We start from the raw sequence: 14,052 nt of genomic DNA on the forward strand, positions 1-14,052 counted from the left end.
GGCAACAGTTTCGTTCTGACCACACCCCCTCCGCTCATCCCTGCATGTGACCATCTGACCACCCTCAGTCTCTTGACTCTGTCCATTTTGGTTGAACTTTTTAAAATGTACTTATTCTTTCACAGGATTTTAGTTAGACTTTAAAAAGAGGCGGCTAAAGCAAATGTTAGCAGAGCTTGTTTGCAACGGATGTTGTTATCCAGGACATGTTTCTGTGGAATATCGTCTCTTTACGTTGATGTTTAGCTGTTAGCATGTTGTGTTGTCACACAGCAGCATTCTTCAGTCAGAGGCGTCTTTGAAAGTGTTGCGAGACTGACTGCTAGTGGCGATTCTTCCTCCCCACAGCATCGCCGTCCACGATTGTTTTAAGATAATTGGACAATATTTAATAGATTAAAATAAATAAAGCATTTTTAATTGAATTTGATCCGCCAAACGATTAGTCTCTGTTTGTTCTGGAAACACTTTTTGAATGGGAAACGTATCGTTCTGTTGCGGTTTGGTCCAGGACACGTACCGGCGGCGGCAGATGCAGAGGACCATCACCAAGCAGATGTCGTTCGACCTGACCAAGCTGCTGATGACGGAGGACTGGTTCTGTGACATCAGCCCCCAGACCATGAGGCGGCTGCTCAACATCGTCTCCATCACAGGTCAGGCAGCGGAAACGAGCAACGCCCTGTCATCTTAGGTTATTTATTCACATTCACAACTCGGATTCCATAAAATAGATATTTTATAACTACTTGATATGACAGAGTTATGTTATTTAGTAAAATAACAACTTTATTTAACTAAAGTTGTTAGCAAAATAAAGTCATTATGATTACGATAATGTTTTTATTTAGCAAATACATTTTATTTAGATACTAAATAAAATTTTGTACATTTTATTTTAGTAAATAAAATGTACTAAATAGTGTAAAATAAATGTAATGGGGGTGTGCTCCGGTGGCGTAGAGGTTAGCGCGCCCCACGTTTGGAGGCCTTCAGTCCTCGTCGCGTCCGTCGCGGGTTCGATTCCCGGACCCGACGACATTTGCCGCATGTCTTCCCTCCTCTTCTTCCCCCTTTCCTGTCAGCCTACTGTTGTATAAGGGACACTAGAGCCCACAAAAAGACCCCCTGGTGGGGAAAAAATAAATGTAATAGTACAATTTATTTTAGTAAAATAAAAGTACTATTATGTTAGTAATATTAAAACTTTATCCTGATATTGCTTAAACTTTATTTTTGTGATATTTTGACCTTACACTCATAATAATTTCGACTTTATAATCTCTGATCTCTGGCTGCGATATTTTTAACTTCACAAGCTGAAAAGTTTGGGAAACCCTAAGATAACTGGAAGGATGCAAAACAAAAAGTCTTCACAGCGATGGCGAGGAAATCAAACTCATCCTTCAAAAAGCAGCTAACTGATGCTAGCGCTACTGGAGCAGATAAATATTAGTGATCTAAAGAAAGGAAGTTATTCAGCTCCAAAGGCATCGACCTGAAGTTTATCTGCTTTGGAAAAACCAAAACCGCAAAAAGTTAATGTTAAAGATTATATTAAGTCCATAGCAGAGTGAGCGGTGACCTTTGACCCGATGTGGACAGGTCGCCTGCTGCGCGCCCATCAGATCCTCTTTAACTGGGACCGCCTGGCGTCGTGGATCCACCTGACGGAGGAGTGGCCGTACAGAACGTCGTGGATCATCCTGTTCCTGGAGGAGGCCGACGGCGTGTCGGATCAGGTCACACTCAAGACCGTCTATGAGAGGTAATTCAAACGGCTCGGTTTTACAGTACAGCTGAAAAATACTACATCTTATCAGGCAGTGGGAAATTTTATTTACAAGATTTATATTTAAAAATGATTCGGTTCAATTCAGAACCATTTTTTGCTGCTAAATGATGGAATAAATGGCCATATAAACTCAACAAAAACAATCTTTATTGTTTTTAATCTGCTTAAATCGTAATGTAAAGATGTTCTCTTAATTTTACGACTTCATTGTTGCAACTTTATTTGAATTTTTAATCAAGTTCATTTCAGGGTCTGTTATTAATTAATTGCGTTTTAATCAGAAACAGTATATTGACAAAATAAGCAACATTTTCAATTCAAATAACCTTTTTGATCCTCGATCATTAAATAAATATGAGCTCAAGAACAAAAATATTTATTGTCTTGAATCTTTTAACTGACGTCATTAAACCGTCAGATTGATGCAAAGTTCATCTTTCCAGAGTTTCAGGAACTCCTGATCATGAACTGTGGACGCTAGCGTTAGCTGCTACATGGTTAGCATTGAGATGCTAGCACAGCTTCACAGATAGGCTAACTCCTTTTAGCACAACTTGAACACAACGATAGTTTTTTCCAGCATCCAATCAAATCGATTAGAAGCAGAAATTAAACCCCAGTGGGAAGAAAGAAGCGGCTTTATTGCTGTTATTTAAAGATGTGCGTAAAATTTACAGGCGTACCAGAAACGCAACACAAAAGTTCCAGCTTGAGACTACATGTAAAAATTTACAACAAAAAAAGGGATTAATTGCCACAAATCCAAAGTGTTTATTTTATTTTTATAGATGAGATGGATCAGAGTAAAGTAGTGAGTGTTTGAAGTGGTGCATGGTGTTTACTTTATTTTGTGTCTTAAAAATATAAAATGTTAAAAAGTGAGGCAATCTTTTATTTTCATTAAGAAAATGAGCAGATTTTTTTTTTATTATTGATTTTTGTTTAATATTTGAAACTCCAATGAAAAACATTTGAGTTTGTGGCTGAAATGTGAAACTTTCTGAGTTTTTTCTGCTTCTTTTTTTATTTTCCTCTGTTGCTGAATTCTGCCAGTTAATCCAGTGAATTTAGTGTGAATTTAAAAATTCATTTTTGATCCAGTTTGATTCCTTGTTGGTGAATGCAACCAGCAGGTGGCAGTAGTGGACTTTGTTTTCACTCCTGCATGTTTCCGTGCCTTTAGTCGGAAGGTCTCTACTAATTGGCAGCTTCTGTAATTGATCACATCGTTTAATATTTAAGGAATGTGGAGGAATAACTCTCTGCACATGCTCAGTTTTACTTCCTGTTCCTGCGAGGTCAGTCGGGCTTTTTTAGGCCGGCCGGCTGCAGACGGGGGGAGCCTGAGTCTCTGGGTTTAGGAGCTGCTGTGCATCAATCTCTGGCCTTTAAAGGTCGCACTCTGTCACAATACACTAGCGCCCACGACTCCTGCGGCGGGGATGTGTCACAGACCGTTACTGTCAGCGCTGCTCCATCCCCCCGCCTCCAACCCGCGCCACAGCCTCATTAGAAATGAGTTTCATCCACAGAAATACAGATTTCACATTAAACTCTGGAAAATCTGAATCTGAGCGAGATTTGTAGCTGCAGCGGCGCTCTTTCTGTGCAACAACAGTCCGGTTTGTGTTTTTCTCCCTCTCGTCGGCTGTGAGGAGCTGACTTAATGATGATGACAGGAAATCTCAAACAGGCTAAACACAACGCCTTGTCTGCTGGCTTTATCTCCAGCAGCGATCTCCCGCTGATAAGACTCAGGCTTCTGTCCGAGGAGCTTTTTATGTCTCTTCCTCTTTCTGCTCACACTCTGGATCACTTTCAGTCACTTTTCTCCTCTTCCTGTCGCCAAATTACATCTACACAAATTCATTGCTGTAATTTTGTTTTAAAATGCCTGTTTTTTGTTTTGAGTGTACTGTTTTCATCGTTTCTAGCAGCAGCAGCCCCCTGAGCGCTACTAAGTGAATATATTAGTGGTGAAGTGAACGCGGGGGTGAGTCAGCCCCCTTATAGGTCAACTGTCGCCCCTCATCTCAGTCACAAGGCAACATGCTCCTCTCTCCTTCCTCCAGATCTCACTGCTCAGCTGCACCCACATTACAAGAAGCATTTTTCACTTCTCATCATCTTAAAACGGATAAACAATGACTTTATTACAAAAGAAAACAGCCGGTTTGATCGTTTTGTGAGTTTCTTCAGCTGTTTTTTAATGTCATCCATCCAGAAACATTTTTCCACCAGGATTTCTGACCACACAAGGCAATAAGAGCGCAGAGCGAAATCCCATCCTGGGAGCAGGTCTGCACAGCCTCCCTAATCTGATGGAGAATGTGTAATCTGTTATTAACCTGAGCGATTTCTCTCAGTAATGGTACGACTGTTGGAAACTGTCCAGAGAAACGGGAGGCAGCGAAGGGAAACGGCTTCTCTTAAACACTTAAATTATTTTAAACAGGGAATATTATGTGTTTTTCTGGCACAAAATACCATTTTATAGCATAAAAGATTTTATAAAAATGCCACATTTATCAAATGCAGCTTAAAAGAAATTTGACTTCCTGATTTAATGCCTTAAAATGGGCCTCTGTGTCTTTAAGAAGCTCCTGCTCTTCCTGAAGCTCCGCCTCCAGGAAGTCATGTCAACATGGCTCCTCGATTAACCCTTTGACAGCGTTTTATCAGAGATGCTGAGAAGAGTCTCCTATAAAGATGTAGGTGCTGCTGGCTTCAAATACATAATTATTCCTCTGAATACCTCAGATAATCAATATTTGTTATAACTAACCACTGATTACATAACAGCTTTCCTAATTTCTGAAGGATAAATCATAAAGAGCCGTGTCATATTTACAGGCATTTAGAAAATGCTTGTTTGGAGCATAAATGGGTGAAATCTGTTAATTTACCAGAGAAATAAACCATTTTTTCCCATTTTGTAGCTGGTAGTTAAAGTGAAGCACTCCAAGCATCACTGTCCTGGATTTTTATTGCTTTCCTCTCGTGCTCGTCTCTTCTGAAGAGACGGTTTTGCTTTATTTCAGCAGCCATTGGACGACTAATGGCCATAGCTAACAGCTCTTTGCTCTTTATGGGTATTGATTTTGCCATTCCCAAAGACTGTTAACTGCCATCGTCTCTTATCCTTGTTTAGCTGATGTTGTTTAGAGTCGTTACATCAGTTTATTAGCGACTCTTCTGTAGAGGAACGTGAGGAGAACACATTATAGACGCTGCCGTTTTAAACAATCTGCCTCTTTACGTGGATCTAAAGCAAAAAGTAAACGGTGCCTTGCAAGAATATCCATACCTCTTAAATATTCAGCATTTTGTTATATTAAAATGACAAACTTCCAGGTGTTGAAAGTTCTTTACAAATAGGAAGAATAAATGTGGATTGGATGGAAGACTTCCTGTTATGTGTTAGTAGCTAAGCAAATATTGTTTTGTTTGCGCTTTAGCACTAATGCTAACTTTAAAAACATTTTGATCTTCCAGATAATTTATAAAATGCTAATTTATGTGGCTTTTTGTAAACTTTCAGAGGAATAAAATTCAACATTTGTGTTGAAGTTTTGATTATTAACTATAGACGTTTATATTGGTGCTCTTATTTTGAAGTCTGTTTATGCAGCAGTTCCATTTCCTTTCCTCACTTTCTCTCATTGTTTCCCCAAGAACTTTATTTCAAATAAAAAATTTACAGAAACAAAATAAGGCACTGAGAGTAGAAACAAAGATAGAAACATAAACCGTCATAATTTCAGGTTATTATGGAATATGTAAATTAGCCCCTAACCAAAAACAACCAATCAGAGCCAGGAGGCGGGTCTTATCATCGGCACATTTACTCACTGCTAAATGTGCGAATGGTGGAAAAACAAGTTACTGTTACAGAAAAACTGTTTATTGGTGGCCATGCTAACTAGCCTTAGCATTCAGGAAAGGCTGTGCTAGCTTCAGTATAGCAGAGAACAAAGGGGGGAGTGATTGACGGCACTAAGACCCGCCTCCTGGCCCTGATTGGTTGTTTCTATTTGGCACTGGGAGAAGGCAGAGCAGATTGTATCAGATATATAAAAAAAAGTGTTTTATATAAGTTACATTTTGCAGCTTTAAGGATACTGAAGTAGAAACTGTTTACATTAATTTGCCATTTTGAGTTTGTCACATGGAGTTCTGATAAGAAGCGTAAATTAAAATCAGTCTGCACACAAAACGCATAATTAAGTAGATGAAATAACAGTTTGAAAAGTTAATCTGTGTTTTCCCAGCTACTGTGTTCGGTTCTGAGTGGAGCCGCTACAGTTTGTTTGGACCCGGCGATGTGTGAGGGCAGGTTTAGTCAGACCATCAGTGGGAGTTTATTCCTGGAAGCCCAGATCCAAATTCAGCTCTAGAAAAAGTGTCACTGGTCCGCTGAGCAGGTTCCTGTGCCGCTCTGACATCTGGTGCCCCGTCCGTGCCAGGATGCCCCCGCTGCACTGCGGACGGCGGCTCTGGTGCCGCAGCCGAGCCTCCCGCTCAGCACACACCCACGCCTTCACACACACACCAGCAGACGCCACACACTCGTACCTGAAGCTGCGCCTTCCTCTTGAATCCGAAACTCAACGCTAACTGTGATGCTCTGTTACGTTTTACACACACGCGAACAAGCTCTTGCAGCATATGTCGCCTCCAACTCCTCAGAGAGTCGGAGTAATTAATCAGACCCGAGACGCCGGCCGCGTTCAGCAAACACACAGATTCTCATGGAGCGGTTAGCAGAACAGCCTGGAGTTATTTCCATCTAAAATCGGCTCTGCTGGCCCAAAACGACAATCAGACCAAAAAACACTGAAAACTGAGTGAATATGAACTCCACTGTTAATTATCCTAAACCCCATTGCTAAAGCTGAGGAATTAAGACGACACTCTTTAACCAGGATTACTTTAATTGGCACAATTAGTGTAATTTCATTACGTCCTGCAGTAAAAAGGCTATTCCAAGCAAACGCTGGTTATTTCCTTTATGTGGAGGCCTTTAATAAGCTTTCCAATATCTGCTGCTAATGCTAATGAGAACTTCTAAACTTTCTTTCCCCGCATCAAACGTTTTTCATCGCCACTGTAACGGTGGCCACACTTACGCTAATGCACCAATAGCAGCACAGAGTTCTGTTAAAACTTTGCCATAAGGCCGATGTAAACATGGAGCAAAACTGATCTGCACACCAAACGCTGTCTGGATGCACCTGTTGGGTGAGGCACGGCAGTGGCAGCATCATGCTGTGGGGATGCCTCCCTTCAGCTGAGGCAGTGAAGCTTAATACAGAATAATCCTGGAAGAAAATCTGTTTGGGTCTTCTATAGGTAAATATTGATTTATTAGAATGTCCTAGTCAAAGTCCAGACCTAAATAGAATTGAGGATCTGTGGAAAGCCTTGATAATCTGACAGAGCTTGAGTTTGGTCGGTATCGTTAGGTTTGCTGAGCGATCGCAGACCAAGAAGGAAGGAGAAAGTGTCGCTCCATGTGAGGTAAAGATGGAAAGTTGAGCAGAAAAGATAAGAAATGAATCCAGGAATAAATCAAAGGCTGTGAATTTTATACAGGAATAAATTTAACATTTTCCTTCAACACCATAATGATGATTTTGAATCTGTGATGTAATGTTCCTGTTTCTGGGGGGAAATCCCTGCAGGTTTGATCCCAGAGGTTTTTTTTGTGTTTTTTTGTGTTTTTGTCGCTCTGGTGAGTCAGCCGTGAATCAGCCTCAGCGGCTCTGACACCAATTATTCCCCACTGAGCTGCTTATAATGCAAAAAACAACAAAGAAACAGGCAGAGGCAGTTTGTACAGGTGACACAGGAGGAGGTGTGTTTTCTCAGTGTGTGTGTGTGTGTGCGCGCGTCTGTGTGTGTGTGGAGGATGGACAGAACGTAATTCTTTGGTAGAAAATCTGTTTTATTTCTGCCTGTAAGCCAACGATGAGGGTTTAGCTTAACTGGTCTGAAACGAGTCCAGGCGTAAAGAACCTCTGCTCCCTGAACTGTTGGATCACTAAATAATAAATAATATAATGAGGAGAAAAAGAAGCTTCTGTGTCTCCAGATCCAGGATCTGCTCAGATTATCAGCAGAGACGCTTCCTCCTTTCCTCTCATTTATCTTCAAACTGAATTAAAGAAGCTCCTCATCTTCGCCGTCGTCTTCCTCTCTTGTCCAGGGTTGAGAAATTAATTCGCTCAAAGGGTCACAGGACCAACCATCTGGGTTAGGTGTGATCCGATTGGCTGAGACTCTTCTTCACATTCCACAAATATCGCCTTCCAGATAGTCTGTTGCAATTTATTCATAGTATTGAGCGGCACTTATTTAAAGGGGCAGTACTGGATAAAACCATCGTATTTAGCTCTGCATCTTGTTATAAAAGGGCTGGATAATCACGTGATTGATATAAATGGATAATAGGGCTGATAGAATATTCAACTCCGATCCAGAACCGCACAGCATTCTGGGAGATGTAGGCAGAGGAAAGGCTTTAGCCAATAAACCACTCACCGCTAGCTAAGCTGGACTCAACCAACTCATTCATTCCTTGGTTACTTAGCAACAACCTGCTGAGTAACTTGTGCACCAGCAGTTTCAGGTTTTGCTTCTAACTGCTTAAAAATAAAAACCAACAGCGTGGTTGGTTTTAAAGCAGAAAAACTAATCAAAAATTATCAATATCTACTGATATGAAATGCTTATACAGTGATAAGTTTTTAATCCGTATCGTTCAGCCATAATGTTATAATGTTAATCCCTCGTCACAGATAAACCTGGAGCATTGCTTTGATTCTTTCATGCATATTTGAGAAATGCTTTAATCTCATGGCAGCCATTCAGCTGTGCTAAACGCCTGGGTGGACCTAGCTCCGCCTCTGATTATGAAGCCCCGCCTTCCATGTTGAAGCTCCGCCTCCGAGGACAAAGCTACTCCTTGGAGATTAAATGCTAAAACCTATGATGGGAATTACTGCTGTGATGCTCTCCGTTATCTGTTGAAGTGTCGGCCTCTGAATCAACTTGAACTTGAGTCTTCAGTAAACATTTTCCTTTTAATTAGATTTTACAGCTTTCGCTCTTGTCTTCTTAGTTCTGGAATGAAGAAAAATCCACAAAAAAGAGTGTTATGCTTAGAGTAACCTGGTGCAAAAAATGCTAATTTTAGCTTTTTGGAAATATTTCTGGGGTGTGGTAACTGAAGGAACGCCCCCATCACCCAGCTGGCTACCGGAGCAGATAGCCTGGCTAAATAAGCAGCTACCATGCACTTCTTATGTTTAGAGGTGCAGCTGGCGATTATTTTAGCGAGTATCAGAGTCAAATACAAAGCAATTGGCAAATTTTTCATCTAAGTGCTTTAGTGCTTTTCTCTTTCTGGTGGCTATAAACTCATTGTGCTTTGTATTTGTTTTACGACACATGCATCGGTTCAGCCTGAATATTTGAATCTGCAGCGGTCGCATTTGTCGCGGACTGGTCGAAGAATTTATTCCACACGTATAACCCACCACTGCATATTTTTCTGCACTTATCGGTGGTCACATGACCAATCAACTGGCCGTAGCAGCTATCACACAGCTACATGTGTAGATCTGAACTTCATGAACCGGTTAATCTCACAATGAACAAACACTGTTAAGACGCCTTAAACTCCTCCGTTGTACATAAATCTACCATTGGAGGTTTTATTGCTTTGCTATTTGTCCAGAATGAGGCCTGGCCTCTTTAAGGGCCCCATTTTGCTGCTACACATGAGTTTAATCAGGATTTCAGGGAGCCAGTGAGTCTTTATCCTCTCTCCCTGAATGGCTGGGTTTTATCAGCATGGTGTGTTTCCTATTAGGTTGCTTGTCTTTGCGGTTTGAGTTGGGATGCAAAGGTCCAGTTCAGTATGAGAGTTTTACTTACTGGACCAGAGTTTGCCCTGAATTTCCATGGAAAGCAAGACGTTGCTATGAAAACTAAAAAGAAAAAAAAAAGTGAGAGAAGTGTGTCCACAGAACGTCAGAGCAATTGATTTAAATCAAAGTAATATGCCTAGCTTTTAAAGGAGACCTATTGTACAAAATTCACATTTTGCATGTTTTGGGTTTTTACTGCTTCTAAAAACACACCAAGCGCTGAAAAAAAAGACACCCAGCCGTTTTGTTGGCAAAATGTTAGTTTGTTGTTTCAAAAACCTCCAGAATTTAATGTCACAAATCAGCAGGCGCTGCAACGTTACCTAGCAACCCCAGTAGAGTTCCGCTTGTTACCTAGCAACCCCAGCAGAGTTCCGCTCGTTACCTAGCAACCCCAGCAGAGTTCCGCTCGTTACCTAGCAACCCCGGCAGAGTTCCGCTCGTTACCTAGCAACCCCGGCAGAGTTCCGCCCGTTACCTAGCAACCCCGGCAGAGCTCCAGTGCATTTGTAATGCATGTGTCCAGTGCAGCTGGTTTTACTACTGTATGCAATGTACAATGGCTTCTGTTTTGTTTTTGACTTACCATCCAGAAACCACTTGCTACATTCTGGTTGGTTGTGCAGGAGGGGCCACAACTGCTTTTCAAAGATGTACAGTTGGATAATTTCACATCCGTTTGCACCCATTTAACTGTGAAAAGATCAGTTTCCTCCTCCTGCCCCCTGAGCTACAATTTCTGCCAGAAGAAATGCACCAAAAACAACCAATAAGAACCAAGGGGCGGGTCTTAACGTGTCAGTAATCCTCATGAATGAGCTGCTAAATGTGCTAGAGGCAGAGAAACAATTTACCATGGCATTGCTGGCCATGCTAACTAGCCTAGCATTCAAGACAGGATCTGCTGTAGAGAGCAAAAGAGGGAGGAATGATTTTGAGCTGAAAATGTAGTGTAGAGGTTTTTGTAGAGCTCAGTTCAAGGAAGCATAATCAGTCACCTGAAAGATGACTAACCTTGGCGTCATCTAAAGTGAAAACATTTTCCCTCTGCCTCGGTTGGCAGCGTCCGCTGTAACAGTAACTCCCACACCATCGACGCGTAACGTCCACGCGCTGTTTTCACCCAGCCAGACTCCGACGCGGCTTTGACCAGGCGAGGAATGCGGCGGACTCAGGCCTGGTTAATTTCTGCTCCCACACACTCTCCTACCGGCCTGACATTGAAACTCTGGAGCTGCTCAAACACAATGTGCACAGGCGGGCGTCTGTTCTCCTGGCATCTCTCTATCTTTGTGTCCCTTTATGGAAATGTTTGGCAGGGAGGCCACCGCTTTGTGGCATCCGTAAGCACAGAGGGTAGCTGTAAAGCACCATCAAGTGGCACATTCATACTCCAAGCCCGAAGAGCGTACATACGGGATAGATGGATGACTTCTGCTCCTTCCCACTTCTTGCAGTGTGGAGGAGGTACAGGGCGGAAGAAAGGCTGTGCTTCAGTCAGCTTTGGGACCTATTAGCACTTGGATATGCTCAGAAAGCTCTCAGCGCCACGCCACACACCATGTGCTCGACTGGAGAGCCTATAAGCCGTCAATGGGTCCATTGTACCAAAACCTCCTCAGCTTTCCTACAGCTCACCTTTCGAAATCAAGACGATTGCTTCCTGGGTCCTCCGACCTGAACAACAAGCTTCTTCTTTACCAGCGAAGTGTGAAGTTCAGAAGTTTACATACCCTGGCAGAAAAAGACAAACCCAATGACTTGAATCAGTTTTAAATGTTGTAATTACTAAGTTATAGTGTGTGACATGAAAAAACAAATATTTACCTCAGAAATTATATGTGTTTGTTGTATTTTTCACCTTGCTGGCCAGATGAAGCTGGTAGGTTATAATCTATCAACAAAACGTAATAAGTCATGGCTAATGTTGCAGGAGTTTCTCTAAACACAAAACGTCTGGTTTCAGCTAAACTCCTCAAAGTTTTCACGAAACGTTAGACACAAGGTATCTATTGAAACATGCTAACGTGATTAGCTGGTGATCTGCTTGTTCACTAAGCTAGCTAGAGCTAACGCCATAAACTAGCTAACGCCATTTTCAGGATGTAACACCATTAGCTGGAGCTAACCCATTGGGTTTATTTTTTAATTCAAGAAACAGTTTTTTTTTCTATACCAAAATTAAGTGTATTTGTGAGTCACTGGCTCCTATTGGTCTGCATCTGCAGACCCACAAATAAACAGCAGTGAGCCAGCTAGAGTGTGTAAGGGCTAATGCAGTTCACAAGAAAAGGAACACACACACACACACACACACACACACCTGGCTTCAGACACACTCCATGGTGAAAGTTCCTGCAGGTACTTTGATACCATCTGAAGTTTGAGGAAATATTCAGACGCCGGGTTTTACACATGAACTTTCTGGAGGCTTTCGTCTTAATGCAGCGTTGATCCATCCTGCAGCTCCGACTCTCCTGGGAAGTTTATCTGCAGAGCTTAGGGGTGTGTTCATGGGAATGTTTGTGAGGTCAGACACTGGTGTTGGATGAGAAATGTTTCGGTTAGCAACTTTTTAAAGATAAATACTAAAGTGCTAATTAACTCAGCTGTTTTGAAAATTTTCAGCTGAATAAATTTAAATGTCTTTGTTGAAGTTTTGAGCATGAAATGTTCAGAGTTCTTCAACTAGTTAGATGTTTATATTCATGGTCTTAATTTGAAGTGGCTGAAAACTGTTAAACATACAAAAACAGAATAAAACACGCTAAATTCACCGCTCTAGCATTAGCTCCCACATGATGGTATTGTGCTTTACAGTTAGCTTACACTAAAGACTGTGTTGGTATAGCATTTTAGCATTAGCTACCAATGAATGCCATGTTGGTATTGTGCTTTAGCATTAGCTTTTCATGCAATGCCGTGCTGGTAGAGAACTTTAGCATTAGCTTTCATTATACTATGTTAGCATAGTGCTTTAGCAATAGCTTTGAACATAGACTGTGGTGGTTTTGTGCTTTAGCATTAGCTTCCTCTACATAGCATGTTAGTTTACACAATGTTTGTGAATAGCGCTTTAGTGTTAGCGTAGTTAGCTGGATGCGTTCTGGTCCCGACCTGCTCAGTTTATTGGGCTCAGAGGGAACATTCAGCGACGTCCGACTAAATTCACTTAGCTCACAGTTTTTCCTAACAGCTTGCTGTCTTCTCACCGGATGCTGACCTCATCCTGACTTAAAAGTGGCTCTAATCATCCAATCAAGTGAAAGAAAGACCAGCCTCTGTTCGTTCTGGGACCGGATCAGTTGTTGGGGGGTGGGGGGATCCCAGTGGAGACTCGTCGATGTTTGGGATGTTTGTGGTGATAATATCTCCAGAGACGAAGCATTCAGATGAAAAACTGAGGGTAACATTTGCAGCTTCACCTGATTGAATTGTTTTACAATCTTCTAAAACAGGTTTCCATCTTTAAACTCCAGACTGTTGTTATTGACATGAGGTAGTGTGTCGGTCCTGGAAGCCGTTTCCAAACATGGTGTTTACTTATGATAAACATGTTGTTAACCGCAGCAGCCCATCATGACGTGTTTCCGTCTGCTGCTTGCTAAATTACTCTGATTGTCATCTTCTCAGGTTTCCTCCTCTGCTCTGAGAAGATAACATCCCTCTCTCTATCTGTCCCCGAACATCCCCTCTCTTCTGCTACCTCGCCTTCTCTAAATCCGGTTATCTCTCTGCTCTCATGATGATGATGACCGTTGGCATATCTCTTTAATCTCAACATTGCGGCTTCTTATTTCCCCTTTTCCTCTCTATCAGTTTGTAACACTTTGTGTCATCTGCTACAAACGTAAAAGACTCAAATAAATATATAATATATATGTATATATCTTCTAGCCTCAAATGAATGCAGATGAAAATAAAAGTGTTTTTATTAGCAGGTAATGTTTTAACTGTTTTATTTTACATGCAGGATCTCCAAAAACATCCCCACCACCAAGGACGTGGAGCCGCTGCTGGAGATCGATGGAGACATCCGCAGCTTTGAGATCTTCCTGTCCTCCAGGACGCCCGTCCTCATCGCCAGAGACGTGGAGATGTTCCTGCCCTGCACCGTCAACCTGGACCCCAAACTCAGGGAGATCATTGCAGGTTTGGACACACTTCTGGGGCTCGGACCAGAGCTACCGGGTCTGGGTCACCAGCAATGCTCCCACTGAGGTTAAACCAGCTAAAACCTTCTGGTGATGCTTTTGGATGGTGGGAGGAAACTGGAGTACCCAGACAGAACCAATACGGACAACATGCAAACCCAAAAACGTT

At 41.9% G+C, this 14,052-nt stretch overlaps 1 protein-coding gene across 7 annotated transcripts in view; it reads left to right on the forward strand.

Annotated features, from left to right (window-relative positions):
• kidins220a (kinase D-interacting substrate 220a) overlaps nucleotides 1–14,052 on the forward strand; it is a 54,463-nt gene that overhangs the window by 25,286 nt on the left and 15,125 nt on the right. For all 7 annotated transcript variants that reach the window (XM_044143135.1, XM_044143136.1, XM_044143138.1 and 4 more), the window contains exons 22-24: nucleotides 512–656; nucleotides 1,606–1,768; nucleotides 13,703–13,881. In XM_044143135.1, coding sequence (XP_043999070.1) covers nucleotides 512–656; nucleotides 1,606–1,768; nucleotides 13,703–13,881 — 487 coding nt within the window. The remainder of the gene's footprint in view (nucleotides 1–511; nucleotides 657–1,605; nucleotides 1,769–13,702; nucleotides 13,882–14,052) is intronic.

This window comes from Gambusia affinis, linkage group LG16, assembly GCF_019740435.1.
Source record: "Gambusia affinis linkage group LG16, SWU_Gaff_1.0, whole genome shotgun sequence".
In the NCBI taxonomy this organism is placed as follows: domain Eukaryota; kingdom Metazoa; phylum Chordata; class Actinopteri; order Cyprinodontiformes; family Poeciliidae; genus Gambusia; species Gambusia affinis.